This window comes from Aotus nancymaae, unplaced genomic scaffold (assembly GCF_030222135.1).
Source record: "Aotus nancymaae isolate 86718 unplaced genomic scaffold, 86718_ANA_hifiasm-v0.15.2.pri h1tg000051l, whole genome shotgun sequence".
NCBI lineage: Eukaryota > Metazoa > Chordata > Mammalia > Primates > Aotidae > Aotus > Aotus nancymaae.
Window position 1 is genome coordinate 5,732,623 of NW_026988465.1, and position 27,756 is coordinate 5,760,378.

Sequence of the window (27,756 nt, forward strand, 5' to 3'; positions counted from 1 at the left end):
GTTAACAAATAGGTAAGGATTTGAACAAAGACTTTACCAAGACAGATATATAGATGGACAATAAACACATGAAAAATACTCAACAACATATTTATTAGGGAAATGCATACAAAAACAACAATGAAATGATACCATTGTATACCTATCAGAATGGTTAACAAATGAAAGCTTTATAATATCAAGTGTTGGTAAGGATACAGAACAACTGGAGCCCTCACACACGATTGAAGGGAATGCCACTCAGGAAAACAGTTTGAAAGCTTCTGATAAAGTTAAATACATGACATGAAAATCTCACTTCTAGGTATTTAAGGAAATAAAATATGTCCACATAAAAACCTATTCATAAATGTTTATAGCAACTTTATTTGTAATCACCAAAATTGGAAACACCCCAAATGTTCATCAACAGGCAAAATGGTGAGCTGCAGTACATTCATACAATGAAATAGTACTCAGCAACGAAAAGGGAGGTACCACTGACACATGATGTGATATGGATGAATTCCAAACGTATTATGCTAAATGAAAGAAGCCAGGCTCAAAAGGTTAGACACACTGCTTGATTCTACTTTATATGACATTCTGGAAAAGGCAAAACTCCAGAAGCAGAAACTGTATCATTGGTTTCCAGGAGATGATTGGGTAGAAAGGTTGATTACAAAGGGATGAGGATGTTACAGTACTCAGTCCTTTGTAGTGATAGGACTATATGCTACACTGCTGTGTGTGTTTGTCAAAATCCATAGAATCTTATGTGAAGAAAAGTGATTTTACTAAATTATGCCTAATCTCGATGAACCTGTCTAAAAGAAAAACACAATAAAAAACAAAGTTCCAGTTTGGTGTGTCAATTGTACTTTGCTTTCAGGTTGATCCTTTCCAAGATTCAAATTATCTTTTTCACCCTTCCAAATGACTAAGGTAACAAATGGTCTGCCAGAGTCCCCTAACATGGAAATTCAGAGAGAACAGTGTGCTATGTACCACTTTAGACATCTACTATTATTTATTACACAGGTTTAGGATATAATGTGGAGGTCACCTTCCAGCTGCAGTGAGATATTGACAGACTGGGATTGATGGGGGAGAGGAAGACCATTGTTATGTTTCTACTATATATCAGAAAACCTGCAAAACGAAGTAAACATTCAACAATCCTACAGATAATAATTTTGGGGAAATTTCAATTAAAAAAAACTAGGATTTAATTAAAATGCTAAGTTGCACACCAATTATTATACTTAAAATGGGCATAGTTAAGAGTTTCTCAGTCATTTGGCCTCTGCATGCGTTTGTAACAGAACCTTTACCAAAAGGGGAGGAACTTTTATGATCTCAGGGGCACCTCTGTGCTGCCTCTAAGCAGATATTATGCTAAAAGAAAATACTAGCTAATCTCCAGAATGCCATCAAACTTTCTAGTACTTAGAAGTATGCAATGACCATAAGAGTTGAGAAATACAAACTGAATTATTAAAATGTTATATTCAACATATTTAATTTCCAGAATTTGCCATCTCCCTAGTGGACCTCAGAGAGGTTAAATGATTTGTCCATAGCTGTTAAGTGACAGGAATGATATTTTAAATTTAGGTCTTCTGACTCTAACGCGAGTGCACATTATATTGCTTTACTTTTTCTCTCAGAAGTTCACAAATGTATAAGCCATGATGGTGTGGTAAATCACACCAAAAGATGCCAGCAGTATTTCTTCTCTAGACTCTAGTGCTGAGAAGTTGAATATAACAATCTTTAAATTAATTCTTACTTGGCAGTCCATTATCATTAGATTGATTTAACTCAGCTACATTTTTAATATTTCAAAGATAGAAGATATATGGCACCTGATTTCATCTTTTCTTACAATTTAAAAAAAAATACTGTAGAAATGAAGAAGGAAAATACTTAGCAACATTCTCCACCAGAATATAAAATCCCTTTTTCTTGCCTTCCATGGCACCAGCCTCCCAGCTATCTCTTTCCAGTACTCTTTAAGCCCCTTGGAGGATCACCTCCCTCTGCTTGCCCATTGGAGGCTGTTTCCCAGAGTTCTGTCCTTAGGTCTCCTCCCCTCCCAGTGTACATGACGTCTCCTCGGTGAGGAGAGCAAAGATCACCTGGTGACCATCAAGCAGGTGACTCACAGACAAAACTTCTTATCTGAGGAATTTGGAAGTAATTATGAAGTGGTGTCATTGTCTGGGGTAAATACCTGGGATTCGTTGTCTCATGGCCATGGAAAACTAGGATGCCAGTACACAAAGAGTGCAGTTAAGAGCAAAAGTTTAATAGGCGGAAGAAAGATAAGAGCTCTCTGTGCAGAGAAGAGTCCCAGAGAAAATGGGTTGTGGCTTCCCCAGTGGAATGCAGGTTTTATAGATGAGCTTGAGGGGACAGTGTCTGATTTATATAGGGCATGAAGGATTGGTTGGACCAGGTGTCCCAAATGCATAGCACTGAAGAAGCTGGCTTCCCTACCTTAATCTTTTATTATGCAGATGGGTTTTCTACTGGGCTGGCGCCATGTTGCCTGGTTCTTTATTGTACATGTGGTGACAAAGAAAGGGAAGATGGAGCCTCCATGTTGAACATGTCTGGCCCTCAGGTAGCTATATTTTCTATTGGCACAGCTGCTGGCATTCACCAGTGCAAGTTTCCAGCTTGCTTATCTCTGTCTGCAGCTCAATTTTTCAGGCTGCTCTTTGTTAGAAAAGAAATGATTTTGGGGTTGCTTTTTGTTAAAAGGGAAATTCTGCTAAGGACTCTGTTACCCTTACTGTTAAGCATGCTCTGAATGAAGAGACTACCTAAACAGGCTTTATGTGAGCAACAAGGCTGTTTATTCACTCGGGTGTGAGTGGGTTGAATCCAAAAAGATAGTTAGTAGAGGGGTGGTGGGATAGGAGCTAGTTTTATAGGTTGGGGGTAGGTAATGGAAAGTTACAGTTTAGCACAGTTTTTTTGCAAGCCAGGGGAGGTGGGTGTCATGGGGTCCAATGTCACAAGATTGACCTATAAGTTGAGACAGGAAGAGTGGTAGAATGTCACAAGGTTGGTTAATCAGGCCACAGGGTCCAGGGTCACAAGGCTGACTTATCAGTTGAGGCAGGGACAATGGTGGAATGTCACAAGGTCAGTTAATCAGGCACTGCATGAGCTAGCTATTCTTCTCCTTTTGCAGTTTTTCTGTTACCTTTGACTTTTTGGCTCCAGGAGGCCATCTGGAGGACTGTGTGTGGGTCACAGGGGTCACCATGGCTTGACTATGGTGTAGTCTTGGTGCAGTCAGTTCAAAGAACCTTGCACTTACTACCTGCCTAAATAATTTCTATCTCCTGTATCAATTAGACTTCTCTATTATCTAAAGCTGGCATCTGGTTCAAAGCTTCTTTACCCCACAAATGTATAAGCAACTAGAGTTTCTATACATCTCCAGAATGCATGCATGCTGAAACCCATCGTGCAAACCTGGCTGACACAAAAATGTCTACAAATGTAATCACTTATCATGACCCATGAGGCTACTATAGTTCCAATTACCCTTCAGCTCCTGCTTTAAGGTCTGTAAATACTCCTGAGGAAGAATCCATTGTGTTGCACTCCGTCCTCTCTTGCTGAGGTACCCTGCTACAGCTGCACTCTTTGATAACATTCTTTCTACCTAATAAAACTTTCCTTTTTCAGTAGTATACTGTCAGTAGTAAATTCTTCTTACCAACCTGACAGTCGACCACCTTCTGATGTTGGGGCTCTGACACCTTGCCTGGCGCTGGGTGATTGCTTTCACTCAATTCCATGACCATCTGTAGACTGATGACTTCATTTCTGGTACAGACCATTCTGTCCTGCAGAACCACAGATTCCATTTCTTCTTAGTGGACAGTTCTGTCTGAATGACCCACAGAGAACTCAATCTCAACATGCCCCAGGTGAATTTCACTGCCTTCCCTATACTCTGCTCTCTGCCCTTCCCATCTGCCCACCCTCCCTTAAATTCCCAATGACATAAATGGTAGCTGGGAGTCATGTTCAAGTGCTTTCCCTCTTCACATCCAAGTATCCAACCAGTCTTATTTGCTCTGCCTGCATTCTCTCTCTCAAAGTCTTCTCTTCTTGATATCCCTTCAATAAAACCCTCAACAGGTCTAATCTGCATTATTCTAGCTCATGTCCTTGCTAGTCTCCCCCAGCTTTGTCCCTGTCTCATTTCTGAGGGATACTGCTGAATCATGTTACTTCCAGCCGAAGGCCCTACAATACTTTGTACTCTCAAAGAGCCAAATGTAAACTCCAAGCCCTCCCTCGTTCCATCTGCAGCTGAATCCTAATTGAAATCTGAGTTGAGCTGCACTGAACTACCTGCAGCTATCTAAATACCCTTTGCCGTTAATCATCTGCAATTATATGCCTAAACTGCTCACTCCGCCCAACCTCTTAGTGCTGGTGTGTTAGAGCTTTGCCTTTAATGTCCTTCTCATTATGGATTTGTATATCTTTTAATATTTAATATGATTTTCTTTTATTTTCACTTTTTACTCCCTGAATTTTTCACAATGACCAAGCAAATAATTTTTAAGGAGAACATCTAACGTTTATTAAAATACTACCTAAGTGAACAGGGAATGGCTTTATCATTTTTCTACTTTTTTTTTTTTATGATATCCAGGTGAATATAGGAATTGTAAAACTTCAAAAAAGTTATTGTTGTTTTAGGTCTATTCATATGTGCAAGATTTTCAATTGTATGCCTAGCTCATACCATTTTGAGGCAAGTTTTGAGGCTGAGGGTTTACACCCATTTCTCCACTAAGAGAACTGGATATTCCTTACCTGCTGTGTAGATGTTTTCGTCCCCTTCTTTTTATAAAATAATTAAGAGAGTTTTTATTTGTGGAGTTTAAGATTTACAGAAAAATTGAATACAGTTCCATATTTGCATCCCATTCCCACCCATACATAGTTTCTCTATTATTAACATCTTTCACTACTGTGGTACACTTGTTAAAACTAATGTAGCAATTTCAATATATTATTAACTATAGTCCATAGTTTACTTTCAGGTTCGCTCTTGGTTGTACTTCTACAGGTTTTGGCACATGTATAATGTCATGTATCTGCTAGTGTAGTATCACAGAGAATAGCCTCACCTGTGCTTTGCCTATCCAACCTCTCCTTCCTTCCCCTACCCCACCTAGCTCCCGGCCACCCTCATCTTTTTACTATCTGTATAGTTTTTATGTTTTATTTTTGGAGACAGAGTCTCACTCTGTCACTAGGCTGGAGTGCAGTGGTGCAATCTTGGCCCACTGCAACCTCTACCTCCCAGATTCAAGTGATCCTCCTGCCTCAGCCTCCCAAGTAGCTGGTATTACAGGTGCACACCACCATGCCCTGCTAATTTTTTTTTTACTTTTAGTGGAGATGGGGTTTCACCATGTTTGCCAGGCTGGACTCAAACTCCTGACCTCAAGTGATCCGGCCACCTTGGCCTCCCAAAGTGCTGGGATTAGAGGTGCAAGCCACTGCGCCTGGCCTGTCTGTATAGTTTTTCAACACAGACAGTAATCATTGTATTTTGAGCCAAAGTTTCCATCATCTTTTTAAGCAGGCTTCTATTTGTTTAAAATGAAGAAAGAATATCTTTATGAAACATGAGTTATTTAGCATAGTCAGAAAGTATTTACAGATTGAATTTTTAAAGTCGGTAGTACTTTTTTTTTCCAAGATCCAGTTTGCATTTTCTATTCCCATTTACTTACAGTGAATACATCATTGATCAACCAAAGTTACAGGATGAAGACCCTTGGGAAACACATGTGGGTCCAAATTTAGACCCAGAAATGCCTATGAGGAAAATCGATTTCTCTTGTCTATGACCAAATTGCTACTGATGACATCAGAGTAAGAGGCTATCATTTTCCTACACATGAGAAGGTAAAATAATCTGATATACAATCTAGGCAATTGAAATGGTCAGCACGATCATCTTCTGTATTTTGCCATCAGAAAAACCCCAGTGATTTAAATTGCAGACCCCCACATGGGTTTTTTCAGATGGATAACTTTAACAACTCATTTCTAGAGGCCCTTCCCATTTAAATTTGATGGTACTGATTCCAAAGAATGGGGGGCATGCTTATCACTACTTATTTTGGGGTAAATAATCACAATACCCACGTAACAAAGCTGCTACAAGCTTGGTTGGTGTTACTGTGCCCCAACTCACAGGCAAGAAGCAGTGGCACATTATCATCATTTGACAGGAAATAATTTCAAAGGGACATAGAAAAATTGAAGTACACATGGGATATGATCAAAGTTAAAAGAGAATTTTCTTTTCAACAAATGAAAGCAAGGTATTTAGGTCAAAGCTCACGTTGGCAGGAAACAGAAAGGGCAACTGCCCATGTTAGAAGGAGAGTGGACTGCAGGACCCATTGAAGTCCCTGTGGTCAGGTTAACGGCTTAACAAAAAGTAGTACTTTTCCACCAGCCACGGTGGCTCACATCTGTAATCCCAGCGCTTTGGGAGGCCGAGACGGGTGGATCATGAGGTCAGGAGTTTGAGACTAGGCTGACCAACATGGTGAAAATCCGTCTCCACTAAAAATACAAAAATTAGCTGGGCGTGGTGGTGCGCGCCTGTGATCCCAGCTATTCAGGAGGCTGAGGCAGGAGAATTGCTTGAACTCGGGAGGCGGAGGTTGCAGTGAGCTGAGATCATGCCACTGCACTCCAGCCTAGATTCCATTTCAAATAAAAAAAAAAAGGAATACTTTTAGAGTGCTTTTCCTCATATGTATCTTGATACAAATTGTCCTTATCAGATGTTAATATAGCAGTGTTTTAATATGCTGAAAGTCTGCTGCAGAGAGCAATAGATTTGAGTGGTCAGAAATGATCCTGTAGTGAAACTATGGTTTTCCTCTTCATCTTTAGTGAAATACTTGAAAGCCTACTCTCTGTCTGAGCCGAAAGTATGATTTGTTATTCCAAAACTATTTTAGTCTCAGCAGCGATGGAGTTTGCACATGCATTTTCTATAACGAAGGCCGACTCTCATTAGGGTGGAAAATAAAGTCTATAATTCACAAGAGATTGCTGCCTTTGAAATCACTTCCTACCATAATACTGGCCACTTCATTACAGTGGTAATTAGAAAGAAAAGAAAAACAGAAATGGCCATTTGAAGGGGAAATTAGTGCTTAATTTCCAAGACTGTTTTATTTTAATGGATGCAACTCTAGCAAGATTTTATACTTCAATTGCAAACCCAAGAATGATAAGGCTAGTGTTTCAGATCTGTCTTTTAAACGGAAAACACTTAAAGTAGCATGGGATGAAAAAGCATCTAATGACTGAATACATCCCTTCAAGTCAAATATACTGTCTTTAAAGGAGTGTTTAAAAAATAAGTATGTATGTGAAGGTAGGCATGTGTGGGTGTAAGTGACATCCATTTAATCAGCTGCTACTGTCATTAACTGAAGAACACTTCTTCCAGCACACAATTTGAGCTTGTTAAAATTACTCCAATTAAGAGAAACTGCTGTTAAAAGAAAATCTTATATTTTATTAAAAATGTCTGATATAGCCCAAAAGGAAGGAATCGATCTTTTCCTGGAAGAGGAAAACAAGATTTAAGACAAAGAAATAAGTATAGGTTAATCTAAAATTCTCCATTTTTAGAGAGCTGCTGAGTTCTTCTAAAGAATGTTTGTTTTCTTTCCCCAGCCCACTTCTTCTTTCAGAAAACTCTTTTATTGTGGGATGTAATACAGAAAACTCTACCCAATAAAACACACACAATTCAATTATTTTTCTCAAGGGCATACCAGTGTAGACGACACAGGCCAGTAAAACACTGGCACACCACACAAACCTCCTCAGGCCAGCCTTCCCCATCCCTAATCTCTCCCTTCCCCCAAAATGCACTTGTCTTTTATGTTATCACTTCTTTGCTTTTCTTGATAATTTTACTGTCAAAACATGCATTCCCTAACTATTGTAGTTTTGCTTTGCATTTTTTTTTGGAATGTACATAAACAGAATCATATTGTTTATACTTTCTTGTATTTACGCTTTTTCATGTGACATTATGTGAGTCAAATTCTTGTTGCTGTGAGTAGTGGTCTTTCCTATTCATACAATTATATGCATATAGCACAATATATTTTTTTAACCCATTGTACCATAGGTGACTACTGTATTTGGTGACTCAGTTTTTGCTTTTCTGAATGATGCTGCCACTAATATTTTCCTATGTGTCTTTTGATAGACACGTGCCTACATTTCTGTTGTATGTGCCTGTGAGTGGAATTTCTGGGTCATTGGATGTACACTCAAATTTGTCAGATAATGTTGAATAGTTTTTTAAATCAGTTATAGCAATTTGCACTTTTAATAGCAGCATATAAGAATTGTCAATATTTAGCCTCTCTGGTAAGACTGTAGTAGATTTTTACTTGGGGTTAAATTTGTTTTATCACTGAAGCATAATGAGGCTGAGCATCTTTTCAAATGTTTATGGTTATTTGGTTATCCTCTTTTGTAAAATGCTTCAAGTTATTTCCTAACTTTCATATTATGTCATCCTTACTGATTTGTAGAGGCTCTTTATATATTCTAGATACAAGCTCATTTTGAGTATATGAATGGGAAATTTCTTCTCCTACTTGTGGCTTGTTTTCTTTCTTTTTTTTTACTTTCTTAATGGTATCTTGTGATAAATATAATTTTTTAATTTTTAAAAATGTTATTTTGAATTAATTTTAGATTTACAGAAGAATAGAAAAGAGTGCAGAGAGCCCCAATATATCCTCCATCCAGCCTCCTCTAATGTTAACCCATTCCATAACCATTTATCAAACATAGCTAACACTACATAAACAACACAATTTATTTAGATTATACCTGTTTTCCACTATTATTCTTTTTCTTTTCCAGGAGCCAATCCAGAATACCATGCTGCATTCAGCTGTCACTCTCCTTAGTCTCCCTCAATCTGTGGCAATTGTCTCAGTTCATATTTTTCATGACTTTGACACTTTAATAGTACTGGTGAGGTATTTTGAGAATAAACCTCAGTTTGGACTTCTCCAATGTCTTCTCATGATTAGATGAATTCACTAATTTTTAATGTAATATACTTTGTCAGTCTCCTTTATATGAATGCTTTTTGTCTCCTTTTAAAATAACTTCCCCTCCCCACAAAGCCTCTGTTTTGCCTTTCATATCTTCTGAAAGCCACTGTTTGACCTTTCATATGTAGTTTATAAGTTTAAGCCAACTTCCATAGTTTTCATAACTAACCCATCAAATATAAATTATTGAAAAAAAAGTTTCCCCACTTTTCTGTAGTCCCATCTTTGAGGCAGATAAAATGTCCCTGTGTGTGTGCATTTGTTTCTGAGCTCTCCAGTCTATTTGTCTCTTCTTGCCTATAGTACACTGCACTAATTACTGGAGCTGATAACAAGTCTTGATATCTGGTGGTACCTATTCAGATCATTGGCCATTTTGGCACTTCTCATTTCCTTATAAATTCTGGAATCAGCTTGTTTATTTTCTCATATACACATACATATACAGGCATGCGGGACTTAAACTGAATCCATAAATCACTTGGGAATGACAATATACTATATTGCAACTGCCAATAGATGAACATGAATATACCTTCATTTACACAGGGATTCTATAATTTTGCTCAATAATTTATAGTTTACTGGTAGAGATTGTACACATCTTATATTTATTTCAAAGAATTTCATAATATTTGATACTGCTGTGAATAGAATCACCTTTCTTTTTGTGTGTGTGAGACAGAGTCTTGCTCTGTCGCCCAGGCTGGAGTGCAATGGCGTGATCTTGGCTCACTGCAGCCTCTGCCTCCCAGGTCCAAGCCATTCTCCTGCTTTAGCCTCCTGAGTAGCTGGGACTACAGGCACCTGCCACCACGCCTGGCTAATTTTTGTATTTTTAGTAGCGGCAAGGTTTCACCATATTGCCCAGGCTGGTCTCGAACTCCTGACTTCAGGTGATCCACCTACCTCAGCCTCCCAAAGTGCTGAGATTACAGGTGTGAGCCACTGTTCCCAGCCTAGAATCACTTTTAAAATTCAGTTTTTCTAGTTGTTTGCTGCTGGTATATAGAAATCACTTTTTTTTTTTTTTTTTTTTTTGCTTATTGATCTTATATAGAGAGACTCTGCTAAATCCTCTTTTTAATTTTAATAATGTATTTGTAGATTGTTTCAGATTTTGTGTGTACATAATTGTGTCATTTGTCAATAAAAATTCTTTTCCCTTTAGTTTTTATTTTTTTCTTCCTTATTTTTTGGCTTTTCTGTACTGGCTAGGATCTCCAGTACAATGTTGAATACATAGTACTAATAACAGGAATAGCCACTTATTTCTGATATCAAAGCAAACACTTTCTATAACTTATCATTAAGTACCATGCCTACAGTAGGTTTTTTTGTAGGTACTTACAGATATGGAACTATTCAAATTCTGTGTCTTCCTATGTCAGCTTTGGTAGACTGTATTTTTGTAGAAATTAGTTGTTCTTGTGTAAATTTTCAAATTTATTGGCATAAAGTGCTTTAAAATATTATTTTCTTCTTCCCAAATGTTCATAGAACATGCAGTAATATCTTCTTTTTTCATTTCAGATATAATGCACATTTTTATCTTCTTAATTTCATGATCAGATGAGCCAGAAGTTTATTAATTTTAATTCTTAAAAAAAAATCAACTTTTTAATTTTCTTTTTTTTTTATTCCTGACAGAGTTTCGCTCTGTCACCCAGTCTGGAGTGCAGTGGCACAATCACAACTTATTGCAGACTTATTCCACATAGCTGGGACTATAAGCATACACCACTGTGCCCTGCTGATTTTTTTTTAATTCCGATTTTTTGTAGAGATGGGGTCTCATTATGCTGCCAAGGCTGGTCTCAAACCTCTGGCCTCAAGCACTCCTTGCACCTTGGCCTCTTAAACTGATGAGATTACAGGGGTGACCCACTGTGCGTGGCCTTAATTTTTTATTGTATGTTTTTATTTACTATTTAATTAATTCCTGCTCTTATTATATACTTCTTTTTGCTTTCTTTGGGCTTCATTTCCTGAATATTTTCCTAACTTCTTAAAATAGATGCTTAAAATATAATGTTTATAAAAAATGGGCTCTTCTTTTATGTGCATTATTTTGTTTGATCTTCAAAATCATCTTGTAAAGGTGTGCTAATTCCATTTTTCTGGATGAATAAAATGGGAAGGTAACCAATTTGATCCAGGTTAATTATAAAGCTGGAATTCAAATTACATCTATTTGTGTAGAAAGTCTATATTCTTTTTAAATATCTTGAATTCACATATGATTAGTATAAAATAAATTTTTGACTTTTTCAAAAATTCTATTTTATAATTGAAGAAAAAATTAGAATATGGTAAATATCTGTTTGTATTATAAAGAATCTAGGGTCAGTAAAGAAATCTAATTGTTACAAAGCCATCGTTTTGCTAATCGTGTTTAGAACATTTTTCATGCATCTCCAAAACAGCACTGACAACTTACTCCATTTTGACTTGTCTCTTCCCGTTTTGGCTCCTTGAGATCATGCTCTCCTCCTCTCTCCTCTTGTTTTCAGTCCCTGTGCAGGTCCCTGTTGCTTTGTTCACCATGGAACATCAGTGTTCCTCAGTCTTTGTAAACAATCTCTTCACTTAAAAAAACAACAACATTGGCAATTTTACTCATGCTCATTATTTTAACTTGTAACAAATGAATGACTCAAAAATTTAGATTCCCAGTCCTCTGAAATTGCACATTCTCAGTGCTTTCAAAATTGCTCATCTGGAGGTTCCAAAGCAAGACTTTAAACTCAATCATGTCCAAAACTATGCTTCAACCTGCTCTCTCCCCACCGACAAATATACTCTTTCTCCTCAATTGCTTATCTCAGCAAGTAACATTCATCCAGTTTTCCACGTCAGAACCACAAAAGTAAGATGGCTTTGCTCCCTCATTGCCCTGCGATCAATTATCCTTAGATATCCCTATTATTGGTTCCATCTTCACCAGTTTCAATGCCTGAGTGTGTATTTAGATTGTCATGATGTCTTACCTGGACTTGCTTAAAGAAAAAGTCTTTCAGAATAGTCCTATTACACTTCAGGCACAATTCACATTATAGAAATTAACATGCCATAACCCTATGCCTGCTTCTCACTAAACTTTGAGATAACTGAGCAAAGGAGCTGTGAGACAGATATATAATCGATCTCATATACATAGATATGTATATATGTATCTCCAAAGAGACTTGCAAATTGCTCAATACATATTTGGTCAATGGTGTCACAGGAAAAAAGTGGAAAGGAAAGCTTATAATTTTCTCAGTAGTTGCTACAATTTCATACTTTTCAAAATTAAGTGGAGAGGTCAAGTGGGTCCATGGACTGTTGCTATTAACCCTTCTGAAAGAGTTAGTCCAGACGGAACTATTGAGTGGAGCTGTATCAATGTCATCTAGAATTAGAGCTGGACCCCTTATGATAGTGCACGGCCATCCAGGAAAAGTCTGTTCATAAGGGCATAATAAAGCCTTCTTGTATTACAGCCACATCACTTGAATGGTCATGTCTATTCATAAGCAAAGTTGTATGCTTAGGTAGGCTTAGGATCGTGGAATTTGAGTTCTGAATATTATAATTTCAAATTACATACTACTTCTTAACAAAACTATCATGAAGAAAACTCAATTATAAGAAGAAAGCATTTTTAATCACCCCATTTTCAGTGTGGTGAGTGAAGCACAGGAAGATCAAGCAACTTATGCTAACTCTTATCACATTACTGACAATAATTCAGACGTATTGCCTCCTAATCTAGAGTCTCCTCTTTCTTATTGTGGTGACATTTCCAGCTAACACAGGAGAGTCACATAAAATCCTTAAGCACAATTTCTGATCGGGCACTTACATCCCATATTTTAAAAATTTCCACTGTTAATTATTTGTAATCTCTGCTCCAGCTTTAAGTTTATAGGTGATCCTTGACTTATGATAGGTTACATCCTCATAAACCCATCATAAGTTGAAAATATCCTAATTTGAAAATGCAGTTACTACACTTGACCTATGGAACATCATAGCATAGCCCAGCCTGCCATAAATGTGCTTAAATACTTGCAGTAGTCTACGGTTGGGAAAAGTCACACATCACGAAGTCTATGTTATAATAAAGTGTTGAATATTCTGTGTAATTTATTGACTACTGTATTGAAAGTGAAAGTAGAATGGTTGCATGGGTACTCGAGGTGCAGTTTCTACAGAATGTGTGTCACTCTCACACATTCTTGATCATAAAGCCAAGAAATCATAAGTCAAACCATAGTAAATTGGGGACTATCTGTAGTCCCAACTGGATCTCTTGCTGGGAGAGACAAAATGACCTAGGAGTTCACAGCTAAGCAAGTCAGATTCCCTTTGCTTCTTCTCTGACTTAGGAGACTACATTCTCTACATTTTTTTCTCCATGATTATGCTTCTATTTTGCATTGTATTTCCAGTGATATCCTCTCTATCTTGACCACATTTGCCTTGGCTCCTTTACAAAGTATCTCACTTCAATTCAACGTAAAATCCTGACTGGTGCTTGGATTCTATCCCCCACTCCCAGTTGCCCCTAGACACCTCTCTCTATGGTTGAGTCCCATTACCTGCTGGTAGATGACTTGAAGTGTCTACCTATAAAATAGCTGTCATCTCACTCATGCACAGGTGGATTTGGCTGACTGGGGATGGCAGGCAGGAAATCCCTTCTTCTTTCACCTCTGTCTGTGCATTCTCCAAAAGCCTGGTTGAAGCTGCTAATCTGCTTAGGCGGGTTAGTAGATATGACAGCAGGATTATCCACAAAAGTCCTTCCTTGGAAAAAATCTTGCTCCCTTTAAGTGGGCCTGAGAAGGAAGGCAGTGTCAGGATTCTGAAAGGGCACAAACAGCTGGCGAGGATGTCAGTCCTAACCTGGTGCTGTAGTGGGTGGAAAGAGCAGGAGTTGTGGAATGGTGGGTTATCAGCGAGGCATCAGAGTCAAAGAAACTGATTTAGGTGCCTTAGGCCATTTACTATGTGTGAACCTTAGGTACACCGTTTGTATTCTTGAGGTCTGTTTCCATGTCTTCAAAATACACACTACTTCTTCCCTGCCTGTTTCACGTGATTTTGTACAAATGATATCAATCAGACAACAGCAAAATTAGGATATCTTACAAAGTATACTAATTGGTATCATCTCAAATAATCAAAGCTTTATGGTAAAGTGTTCAAATCAAAAACAATTATGCATATGTATTAAAAACAATCTTACCTAATTGATCCTAATATGAAACATACATTTCTGGTTATTGTTAGGACTGAATTCTGTTTTACATTTCTATTACTTAGTCTTCTCCTAGAAGATGTGAAATCTGTATTTAGGTTAGTAAAATATTTCAAAATTACATTTAAGTTAGTAATTAGATTTGTAATAAAACATTACAAATACTGCCAAAATTTAAATTTTACCAATTAAAATTGGTAAATGAACCAATATTTCTAAAATAGATTGAATCAAGATAGCAGCCAAGTCATTTGTATTGGAAAGGCAAATCTGAGAATCATTAGTAATATAAATCACTAAGACAAAGAGTTGAGAGAAATTCTCTTTTAATTAGCTTTGGCTCCTGTCAAGATGGTGAGCTACTATAGGCTGCTGGCTTATTCCAAAACCAGTCCTAGGAGATAGGAGATGGGGGAGGGTGGCATGGTAGGGAGAAAGGAAGGCAGAAAGGGTGAGAGACAGAGAGAGACTGAGAAAGAGAGAGAGGAGACAGAGATGGAGACAGAGACAGAGAGACAGAGGAAGAGAGACATTTTGATTCAGACAAACAGACGTGAATTCTAGGGAAAAAGAAAAAAAAACAATACCAAAAGTGAGATGTTCTGGGGAGACTGAGGCTGTATTAACCTTGGAGTTATGGATTTGAAGCAGAAAAGGCAGCGAGGTGCAGAAGGCAGTGAGAAGGCTTGGAGGAAACTGCCAATGGCTATGCTACAGTGTGTAATTACTGTTAAAAAAATAAAGACAACCAACAAGTATCTACCATCAGAAACAGAATAACCATGGTAATGATAACACAATTAGGAATACTACTGGTAGCATAAAGCAAAACCAATAAATCATTTAAAAAGTCCAGGTAGAAATATTAGGTCTGAATACATAAGAGTTGAAATATAAAAACCACCACCACAACAAATGGGATAAACAGCAGGTTGAACAGATGAAGAACAAATTAGCACACTGAAAGATCAGACCAAGAAGCTCTCTCAGAAGCAGCTAGAAACAGCAGAGATGGAAACCATGAGAGAATAGCTTAGGGGTATGTAGATGAAAGTAGAACTGCCAACATGCGTAGGAGTCCCAGAGGTGGAGGAGAAAACAATACTCAAACTATTAGATGTTCCTAGAAACTGTGTTAATAGATAAGCCCTTAGAATTATGAAAAAAAAAAAAAAATTACTACCCATGCTTCGGTTTTATGAGAATGGCACACTGCTAAGAAATAAATGAACAAATAAAGTGCATGTTAGTAAGATTAGTTTGCAGAATTTACCAAACGGCTGGGACATCTAAAACAATACATCTCTCAATTCAGCGTATGACTATTAGACTGTGAATCTTAGTCCCCCACTCTTACTGGTACCCTAGCCATGGACCTAGTTAGGCCTAATCAATTACCTGTATAAACAGTGGAACTGAACTCTTCTGATTCTATGCTTCTCCTGAATCCAGCATAACTCCTAGTTGTTTAGGGATGGACATCTATATGATTCAAACTGGCTATGGATGACTCAAATTGGCTATGATTCGTAGGCATCTTACAGTAAATTCCCCCAGCCTCATCTTGTTAGATCAGACCTTCTTAAGAGCAGACATTTCAAATGTCTTCCTTAATTTAAGACAGGTGCCCAAGTATCCAAACAGTCCTGAGATGTTATGGTTCTGTGTTGCTTAACACAGATACTGTAGACTAACATCATCATTAAAATATAGTAAGAAACTAGAGAAAAGATGATTACCTGTATTTATGAAATGTCTCGTTTATAGACAAAAATATTCTAAACAATTACAATTAAGATATGTAACAATGAATTTTGGAATGTATGAAAAAAACCAATTCCTAGGTGCCCCAGTTAATTCCTGTGCTTATATACTGTTGAGTCAGAAATGAAACACAATAAACATTTTAATTGATCTGCTTTTCATTTCTTTCACTGTAACCAGTACTAGGAGAAAACTAATGGGGGAAGAGCCCTATAATGAGATCTATAATAATCATCCAAACTCTTATTGCTATCATTTTCTATTGTGAGTAATTATCCACATATCTTTACTTATATTATCTATTTAAATCTTATCAATTGTGTAAAAACTGATTAAAATGGTCTAATTAATTGTGTTTTAGAAATTTGGGGGGTTATCATAGGATTAAGATATTTAATAAAACACATTTTTGTGATTAAAGACTCAGAAGAATCCCTTAAGTGTTAAGACCTACTTCCCTAACCCCCTATAATTCACCGTTCATTCTGAAACAGCAGTAAATCACTGACACGAACATTTTCTTCATAATGTCACTACAAAATAGCATAAAAACTATCTTAACTACATGCCATGAAATTAAAACAACAGACCATGACTGAGAGAGAATTACAGGTTTATCCTACTTTCATGAAGATTTTAAAAAAGGTAACATTTATGGAGAAAGTCATGAATATTAAATCTTTCAAACACCTACAATGATTAAAAAACTCTTTCTGCTTATGCCAGCAACTCTCCAACATAAGATTGCTGTTCAGTTTGCTAGGGTCAGGCCACAGAGAATATGAAGTTTGAAAAGCAACTGGAACAACTTGGATGAAAATTATTCTTATAATTTCAGATATCCTGATATCGAAAACTTCTGAAAGTTTGTATGCTACACCCAAGACATTCCAAGTATGGTTCATGGACCAGCAACATTAGCATCACTTGGAAGTGTGTTGGAACAGAATCTCATGCCCCACCCAACCCCACTGAATTTAAACCCTTTTTCTTAAAACTAGATCCTTAGGTGGTTCATATGTACATTGAGGTTTTAAAAGCACTACTGCCACAGGGAAATATTCTGAAAACTTAGGGTTAATGTGATGTGTTTTTATATAGCAATCATAGCAAATCTTCCCTAGACTGGAAGTTCTTCAAGAGTGGGGTTATAGTTTATTCTTTTTGTATCCTCAGCATCTAGTATAATGTCAGGCTCACATTTGGCCCAGTGAAGATGAATGAATAAATGATGTTATAGTAAAAACAGAGCAGTCATATCAGTGAGGCTATAGTACCTGTTTACAAATGTTAAGACAGCTGGTTCAATGGGCAAGTACAGGGACATTCAATAGGGACAATAAAGCAGAATAAGTGAAAATGCAAAATATTTTTGCTCAAATGCGTAATTGAGAAAACTTACCAAGCATTTCATTAGGAAGAAAACACACAGCAAAGGTTTTGAGTGTCAAAATGCATAACCTGATGACTTGATACCCATGTAGTTAGTTTTAGAGTTGGGGCTGGCCATGCTGGAAAGATTAATGATGTGACCGCAGGTTTGGGAATTTGAGCCATGCAATACCAACCCAACCTCTGGGGAAGGAAGGAAAGCTGAAGATAAAGTTCAGTCACATGGCCAATGATTTAATCAATCCTATGGGCTACATAGTGAAACTCCAATAAAAACCACATACCAAGGCATGGGAGAGCATCCCTGGCTTGAACACATGGATGTAACCAGGAGGGTGATGCATGATGAAGACATGTCTAGTGTTTGCAATTATCTATATAAGAGCAAATGTGATTTTGTAATGCATACATATTTACAGTGTGCTAAGCCACATTACTGGCCCATTACTGGTCAAGTTTTACTAAAATTCTATGCTTACTGATCAAATAAGAATCTAGAATGTAAAGTGGGTTCAGAATCTAAAATATAAAGTAGGCTTAAGGTAAAAAACACTTGGGAAAACTAAAAGCATTTGATAACAGTTCAGACAATGCAATAGTTCTTCAATAATAGTTAACAAGCATAATGTCTGCAGTACGATTCTGGTCCTAACTACCCAGAATTAGGTCAAATGTCACATGTATTAGGGCTCTCTAGAGGGACAGAACTAATAGGATATTATTTCTAATAGAACAGGATATATATAAATATTTTACATTTTCACTCACATATATACATATACAAATATATAAAGGGGAGTTTATTAAGTATTAACTTACATGATCACAAGGTCCCACAATAGGCAGTCTGCAGGTTGAGGAGCAAGGAGAGCCAGTCCGAGTTCCAAAACTGAAGAACTTGGAGTCTGATGTTCGAGGGGAGGAAGCATCCAGCATGGGAGAGAGATGTAGGTTGGAGGCTAGGCCAGTCTCACCTTTTTCTGGGAGGCTAGGCCAGTCTTGCACATTTTTCTGTCCCAGAATTTAGAACATCATTTCTCCAAAATATTTTTGGTCTATTGGTACTTGTTCTTTGATTAGTCTTGCATGACAGACATTTACTGAGTACGTACTATTTGACAGGCACCTAATGTAAATACACCTGAAGAAACAGTTTCCGTCTACATACTGCTTAAAACAAAATATCTACCTATTTTTAACTAATGGCCCAATCAAATGATCTCATGAATTCTTTACTTAGAAACGCTTCCTAACACATTGTCTTAGTTTGGGCTGTTCAGGCTGATACAAGAAAGCACCATGAGGTGAGGGTCTAAGACAACAGAAAATTTATTTCTCAATTCTGGAGACTGGAAGTCCAAGACCAGGGTGCCATCGTGGTTAAGTTCAGGTGAGGGCTCTCTTCTGGGTTGCAGATGGCTGACTTCTTGTATCATCACATAGTGTAAAGAGGGCAAGAGAGCTCTCTCGGGTCTCTTTTATAAAGGCACTATTCCCATTCATGAGGCTTCCACTCTCAGTATACTTTCAAATGTTGATTTCCTTTACTACAGAAATCATTCCGTATTTCAGACTATTCGTTACAAATAAGTGAGGTAAAGTTTACTTCCAACTAATGGCAAATGATAAAAGAAATGGAGTTTAAAGGGTAAGACTGGCAAGTAGTGATTTTTAAACAGTGCTAAATTGCTTAAAATTGGAGGGTGGAATGATGTTGGTAATAGGGAGACAGAGGTAAAATATTAGGAAAGTGTAGAGGCAAAATAATGCTTTGATAAGTCAAATTTATATTTTATCAAAGATTTGAGAAAGTTGGCAAGTTTTTCTTTAAAGCACAAATCCTTTTTTTTTTCCTTAAAAGTTTAAGGCAGCATAATGAGGTATGAATTAAAATCCCTTCTATCTTAAGATATGAAAATTTAAAATGATTACCTCTTGGGAAAAAACAACAACTGTATTTTAGCAAATGGGCAAATGAAAACCAGTCAGAATTCCTCATGCTGGACTCCTCCATGATACAGGCTCTGTTGTCTCCACATATGAACATAACAGGTTAAAGTAGCCATCAAAATACAATGGAATTTTAAGAATGAGATTAAGTATATTATACTCACAAAATATAAACAGTATCACCAATAGCACTAAGCTTTTTAAACCAGTATGATTTCTATTGAAAAATGAAGAATAACAGAATTTTAAAATAATACAGTAGAAGCAATTCTAAAAATCAATACTAAAAAGAAGTACCCAAATCTTTGAATTTAGACTCAAAACTATGCATGCAATATTGCTATGGTCTGAATGTTTGTGTGCACCTGAAATTCATATGTTGAAATCCTAAATCCCAAAGTGATTGTATTAAGTAGTGGGGCCTTTTGGGAGGTGATAAGGTCAAGAGAGCAGAGTCCTTAAAAATGGGATTAGCACCCAAGGGAGCTTGTTTGCCCCTTCACCATATAAGGACACAGTGAGAAGGCTCCTTCTATGAACCAGAAAGCAGGACCTCACCAAATCTGCCAGCACCTCCATCTTGGACTTCTAGACATCAGAACTGTGGGAAATAAATTTCCATTGTTTACAAGCTACCTGTTTATGGTATTTTACTATAGCAGCCTGAGTGCTAAGGGAGAAAATATTGTCCGAATTTGCTAATTCTAGTTGTGTTTCTTACCTACTTTGTCCTCAAACTTCCCAACCAAATCTCACTTTTATGGAAAAAACTAGGATAATTTAATAATTATTTTCTTATAATTTTGAGACATCAATTAACTTTTCTTCAATTAAACAAAAATCCAATCATTAATCCTTTGAGATTACTTGGGCAAACTGTAGCAAATTTTTCTTATGACACATACTTACATGGTGCAGAATGATGTCTATTTTTACTACCTTGCCTATATTCTACATAAAACTTAAAGCACATCTTCTCTAAATCAGTGGTCTCCAACTCTTTTGGCACCAAGGACCAGTTTTGTGGAAGACAATTTTTCCACGGACTGGGGCAGGGGATGGTTTCGGGATAAAACTATGAAACTGTTCCACTTCAGATCATCAGGCATTAGATTCTCATAAGGAGCATGCAACCCAAACCCCTAGCATGTGCAGTTCACAATAGGGTTCCCACTCCTATGAGAATCTAATGCTGCTGCTGATCTGACAGGAGGTGAAGCTCAGGTGGTGATGCTCACTTGTCAGCCTCTTACCTCCTGCTGCATGGTCTGGTTCCTAAGAGGCCACAGACTAGTACCACTCCACAGCCTGGAGGTTGGGAGCCCCTGCTCTAAAGAATACTTTTAAATGAGAGAAAACTCTTAAGTTTTAAAATTCATGTTAAGCCCTACTCCAACCTCCATTTCTCTCTTTATAACAAAATTCTATTAACCCATTTTGAAAAAAGATCACAGAATAGTTTTATTTATAATGAATGTTTTCTGTCCAGACAACTCATTGGTTTACTCTTATAAAAGGGAATCAATTTAAATAACAGCATCAAAATGGAATGAATATAAAACAATCTGCTATTACATAGCAATTTCTTTGATATGTCAAAATTATAGCCAATTAGTCTTGCAACACATGGTCCATTTCCAGTGAAATTCTCAACAAACTGCTAGGAATTACAGTCCTTCATATTGACATTTTACTGTAAAGTGTGCTAGACACAGCTCTCCTGATTGCTTCAGAAGTCAAATAAGTGCTCTGAAGAAAAGGCTGACACCACAAACAACGTCATATGTCATCTATCCACAAACGGGATGCCTCCAGATCCTTTGGTTTTTATCAGTCCCTTTGGCAAGTTAATTAATTGATGATTGTTCCCTTAAAATTAATATAGAACAAATCACTGTCTACACAGTTTGTGCCAACGTCCTTGACTTTCTTGCTTCCACTGATTTGTTTATCAAATCATACAGTGATGGTAATCTTATTTTATCCATATTTTTGCTGTAAACATTGAGAAATATACCAAGGACAACTAACAGACCAGACCATACATACCTAAGAGGAAGAAATAAGGAAAACAAATATTAAAATTAGCAAAATAACAATTTACTGTTAACCACAGAATTGGTAGTCTGTCCATAATAATTCTTCGGTGAAGTCAAATTCTGCTATTAGAGGCCTACAATAATAGCATTAAAATAAAAATAGTATTCTTAGATCAGATTAAATTCTGTACCTTTTATTAATACATTGAGTATATATAGAGAAAGACACATTATAAAATATTATATAAGATCCAGTTAATTTTAACTTTGGGGATAATAGTATATTCAAAGTACAACCCCTACCAAAAGTCTTAAGAGTACACTTAAAGCATTGGATGTGTGTATCTACCAAAGGCCATTTCGGGAATTAAACTCAGCTGTCCAACTGGTTGTCTTAGTTGGGTAGAATATAAAGAAATAAAAAGAGGAACATCCCTGAGAAAGTAGGGGAATCATTATAATTATATTTATGTATAACATAATACTATTATATATTATACTTAGTACATGCAGAAAGAAAAACTAGTTGATAGACAAATAATAATACATTGATGGAAATTAATTTTATGGTTCCCACTAAACTTATAGATTGCTAAGTTTTTGGTATGAAACTTCACAATCCTGACCAATATAAGTTTATATGATACTAATTTCAAACAAATAGTAAAAACAATATGATAGTAAACACTTTCACACACACAAAAATACAAGTTAAGTAAGTCTTTAGGATATAACTTACAGGATACTTCTCTACCTTAAATCCTTTGTGGAAACAGGCATCAAATAAACTAATACTTTTTAAAAGCAGGTGCTGTAAATATATAATTTATATATCTGCAGTAGGGCAAAGGGAATCCCTTAAACTCAACAACATACACATCACTCACATTCATTCATAATAGAAACAGGTCATATTTGCACTGGGCTCTGGTTAGGCAATTTAAGTATACAAAATGAAAAATTCAAAATAATAAATTATAAACATTTCCAAAATAGCAGAAGACACCCTGATAGATGAGAGGTCAAGATGAAAAGGTTTCTTTATAAAGCGTAACAGGAAAAAAAAAAACCACACACTCATTTATATAAAAATTAACACACTTACTACAAAAAAAGAAAATGCAGAAAAGCTGAAATTAAGATTAAGAGGAAATGTGAAACATGGTATTTACAAATTGAGAAAATTGTTTAATTAAAAAGTACTTACTGAAATGTGAATGGTTTAGCAAAGAATATAAATGAAAGCACAATGGTCATTGCTTTTCTTCCTGTTGTCACTGTAGGAGCAAAAAACTAGTTTAGAACGTACTACTATCTTGACAATATTTTAGAAATCATTTATTCAACAAATATTTGCAGAGCTGACTATATGCCAGAATCCGTGAGAGGTGTCAAGATAACAATGGAAAGTAAAAACCAACCAACCAGCCAAACACACAAAAGTCACTGTTCCTGTCATTATGGAGTTTAATTTTGTAGGGACGACATTAAATAATCAATACAGTTAAATGTTAGGGTACAACTGTAATAAGTACTTGATGGAGGCCATGGTATTATGAAGCCAGAGTAAGTCCTGGAGAGATGTAGTTTGGCAGAAAAGAAAGGCTTTCCTAAGGAAACTATGATTAGGTAGAGGCAGGGGTTATTCTTTAAAAATAGTAATCTATGGGATCTAATTAAATTTAAGAGCTTCTGCACAGCAAAAAAAAACTATCAATAGAGTGAAACAGCAACTAACAGAATGGGAAAAAATGTTTGCAATCTACTCATCTGACAAGGGGCTACTATCCAGAATCTACGGAGAACTTAAACAAATTTACAAGAAAAAAATCAAACAACTCCATCAAAAAGTGGGCAAAGGATATGAACAGACACTTTTCAAAAGAAGACATTTATGCAGCCAACAAACATATGAAAAAAAGCTCAATATCACTGGTCATTAGAGAAATGCAAATCAAAACCACATTGAGATACCACCTCACACCACTTAGAATGGCGATCATTAAAAAATCAGGATACAACAGATGTTGGAGAGGATGTAGAGAAATAGGAGCACTTTTACACTGTTGGTGGGAGTGTAAATTAATTCAACCATTGTGGAAGACAGTATGGCGATTCCTCAAGGATCTAGAAATAGAAATACCATCTGATCCAGCAATCCCATTACTGGGTATATATCCAAAGGATTATAAATCATTCTATTATAAAGACACATGCACACGTATGTTTACTGTGGCACTGTCCACAACAGCAAAGACTTGGAACCAACCCAAATGCCTACCAATGATAGACTGGATAAAGAAAATGTGGCACATATGCACCATGGAATACTACACAGCCATGGAATACTACACAGCCATAAAAAAGATGAGTTCATGTCCTCTGCAGGGTCATGTATGAATCTGGAAACTATGATTCTCAACAAAGTGACACAAGAACAGAAAATCAAACACTGAATGTTCTCATTCATAATTGGGTGTTGAACAATGAGAACACACAGACACAGAGAACAGAACATCACATACTGGGGCCTGGGGGGGTAGGAGGCTAGGGGAGGAATAGCAGGGGGTGAGGGGATTGGGGAGGGATAGCATTAGGAGAAATACCTAATGTAGATAACGGGGTGATGGAGGCAGCAAACCACCACCATGGCACATGTACACCTATGTAACAAACCTGCACGATTTGCACATATACCCCAGAACTTTTAGGATTTTCATCTTCTTTTACTCTATCCCATTGCATAGCATCAGGATGAAGATGGCACAGTGGACAGAAGGAGCGTAGGTTTCTCATGACCACGGAGTCACCATACCATCTTAGAGGTGGCAGTGTGGTAAAGAGCACAGGTGTGCAGCCAGACTGCCATCGCTGGAACCTGCCTCTGGTTGACTGAGACAAGTCATTAACCTTCCTGTGCCTCAGTTTATCCATCTGTAAGATGGAACAATCATAGTGCCTAATTTATAGGACTGTTGTGAGATTAAAATAATGGTGTCTGGTACATACTAAGGCTATGTATGTATTAGCTATGATTATTACCAACTCTGGCTTTCTTTTATGTGAGAGAGAAAAACTGCCTGGACCTCTAAGGCAAAGGCTGTACCTTACAGTTTTGGCAAATGACACAGGTGGCACACTGAGTCATCTGTTCCTCTGACTAGGCTGTACACTCCTCCAAAGCAGAACAAATACAACTGATTCTTCTACAGGGCCAAGCAAAGACTAAGCATGGAGCAGGCACATAGTGGTTACTGGTAAAAAGGGAAGCTAATCTGGTTGGTGTCTTAGAAAATGTACAAATGAAAGGCCTAAAAAGCTTGTTTAAAGTGTACCTCTCATACTTGAAATGCAACAAAACTGAAATTATCAGTTATAGGTTAAAAGTATATAGATGCAGTACTTTCTTTGGAGGTTTTCATCTCATCATAATTTTATAGAAAGTTCTTTTAATGTGTTTAAATGTTACTATTCTGATAAATGTATAAGTTCAATTTTAAAATTAAATCTTCAAAATAAGAAATTAAGATCAAATTCTAAAGAAACACCATAAGCCAAAGAATAAGTTGGTGAAATATGTTAATTTTCTTTTTAATGTAAAGGAGATGTTGCCCTTATGTTCTGAAAAAGAGCATCAGAGAAAATGTAAATGCTTATTTCATAATCAAAGCAAGTAAACCTCTCCTACCTGTGACAGCAATAAGTGCACCAAAAATTTTGATCAAAGCCAGAACAAAGGAGATTCCAAAATATCCAGTGAGGGAGAAAAGGAACGCATAACCATAGGTCCGAATTGGATTCTGCAACAAATAAAAAAGCCTGTTAGAAAAATGTAAAACAAACCCCGAGGTATTAGAAATAAAATAAAACTACAGATTTTAATCAACTTCTTGAGCAATAAGCTGTTTGACAATGCAGTCAAGCAAATATTCTTATTTTGATTTAATGAAAAAATAATGTGGAAATTAAAGATCCTCAACTTTCCTACATTATAAAAACTTAAAATGAATTTAAATATCAATCATTTAATTTCTGAAATTAAGTTCTGATTGGCATATGTCATATTAAAGGAGGTATATGTATGATAGCCTCTTTTGAACAAGGAAAATTAGAAATATATATAGAGAAAATTATTTAACAGAAGATGTTTATTTTTTTTAAAAAATGTGATTAGTGTTTACCTTTGCACAAAATGTTACTGCAGGGCCTAATCCACTAGTGCATGTCAATCCCAGTAAAATGTACACAAAACCGATTGAGTACGAATACAGCACCTACAGCAGATAAAAATAAAGTAGAAAAAAGTACTATCAAACTGAAAGTGGAAGATCAAGGGTTTTAACTATATGGCACAATTAGGTTTGCAGAACAAACATTTTAAAAGAAACATTATCATTTCAATATGGCCCAAGTTTCCAGAAATAATATTTGATTATAATGTTTTGTAAGTCTATGCCTCATTTTATGTACAAAATAACACGTAGTAATACTAATCCTTTCATACATGCTTATATATTCATTTCTTTCTAGGCTTAATTACTGAAATCACACCAGATTTTCATGTCAGAGTTAGAAAAAAATATACTTAAATGAACAAAACAAATAGCTTTAAAGCTACTTATAAAACATAAACATTAAGTTTCTAAAAGATATTAAAATATAATGAAAATAATCAGTATATGGCATATCTACTGCTTAACTTCTCTATTTTCCAACCAACCTTTTAATCCCAATTTGCTATGCTTCTCATAAACAGAATTAGCAGCAGCAGCAGCAAACCTAAATAGCTGCCCTGTGTCAGGCAGGTACTGTGCTGAAGCTTGGTACGGACTACTCTATTTACTTCTCACAACCACCCTATAAGATGGCATTCTTGTCATCATAATCCAATTTCCAGATGAAGAAATTAAAACTTAAGAGATATTAAGTAATTTTCCCCGAATGACAGCTAGTAAAGCCAGGATATGAACTGAGTTATCTTATTCCAGAATCTACCATCATAACCACTGCATTATATTAACTGCCTACATTCCCTCAATTCTCTCTGTGCCCATCCTCACCTTATCTACAATGAGTAGTGATGATGATCAAAAAAAATCTTAACCAGTTTCCTGTTATTAGAGAATACTGAAGTTGCCTCATTCTGTGTCAAGAAAATAACAGGAAAGAATAGTTCTGTCTATCTTTAATTTAGTATGCTGTTTCTGTCCAGCAAGGTGGTTGGTTATAAAATCAATGTAAACACACACACACACACACACACACACACACACACACACCACATTTTCCTATATAAAAAGCAGGTACAAGACAGAAAGACATTATTTGCAATTCTGCAAAAAGATGAAATAAAACTTTAATAAGTTATTAACAATACCTTTAATAAGAAATGTGTTGGATTTACATGAAGAAAACTTTAAACTCTAATGGACATTGGAAAAAAAAGACCACGTGAGTAAAAGAAAAGTCATACCTTATTCTTGATTGAAATAATCAAGATGTCATTCTCCCTAAATTAATTTATAATTCAATGCCATACCAATCACAATACCAATGGAATTTTTAGTTTATTTGGGGATATAAACACCCCAGAATAACTACTGGTAGTAATACTCTGCAAAAGAAAAGGAACAATGGTAGCTAGTCCTAACAGATAATAAATGTATGATAAAGCTGCTGTCATTATATGTACTATTGCAAAAATAAATTCAAAATACAATTCTGAATGCTACACTAGAGTATGTTATGATAAAGAGGGCATTTAAAATGAGCTGAAAGTAGATTATTTAATAAATGGTATTGGAAAAAATGGGTAGTCATTTGAAAGAAATTTTTTGTTTTTAAGTTTTAGATTGGATCAAGGGCTTAATAAAAAAGGAAATCACAAAACTAGTAGGCAACAAGGATGAAATGTTCTAAATCTCAGAGTTGGGAAAGTTCTTTTCAACCATGATACTTAGCCAGAAGCCAGCAAAGAAAAGAAAAATTGGGCTGTATAAAAATTACAAACTTCTACATGGAAAAATACTACACACTAGAAAGAGAGGAGAGAAATAATGTAACAAAAGGTTTTTTTTTTAATACACAGAAAACTAAATCCATGAGAAAAAAATCTGTCAACTAAACAACAAGCAGCAGTGCTAGTTGTAGTTTTAGTTTTTACCTTCCTATAATATTTGAATGTATTACTTTTATAAAAATGATAAACTAGTTTAAA

At 36.2% G+C, this 27,756-nt stretch overlaps 1 protein-coding gene across 13 annotated transcripts in view; it reads right to left on the bottom strand.

Annotated features, from left to right (window-relative positions):
* The window catches only part of SLC35B3 (solute carrier family 35 member B3), a 77,517-nt gene that overhangs the window by 34,172 nt on the left and 15,589 nt on the right, over window positions 1–27,756 (bottom strand). For 4 of the 13 annotated variants that reach the window (XM_012440341.2, XM_064362975.1, XM_064362973.1 and 1 more), the window contains 4 exons: window positions 25,721–25,813; window positions 25,228–25,339; window positions 22,747–22,816; window positions 18,372–21,549 (listed from right to left, as the gene is read on the bottom strand). In XM_012440341.2, the coding sequence (XP_012295764.2) occupies window positions 21,399–21,549; window positions 22,747–22,816; window positions 25,228–25,339; window positions 25,721–25,813 (426 nt within the window). In that variant the 3' untranslated portion in view covers window positions 18,372–21,398. The other 9 variants (XR_010337525.1, XR_010337527.1, XR_010337528.1 and 6 more) reach the window with 7 other exon arrangements.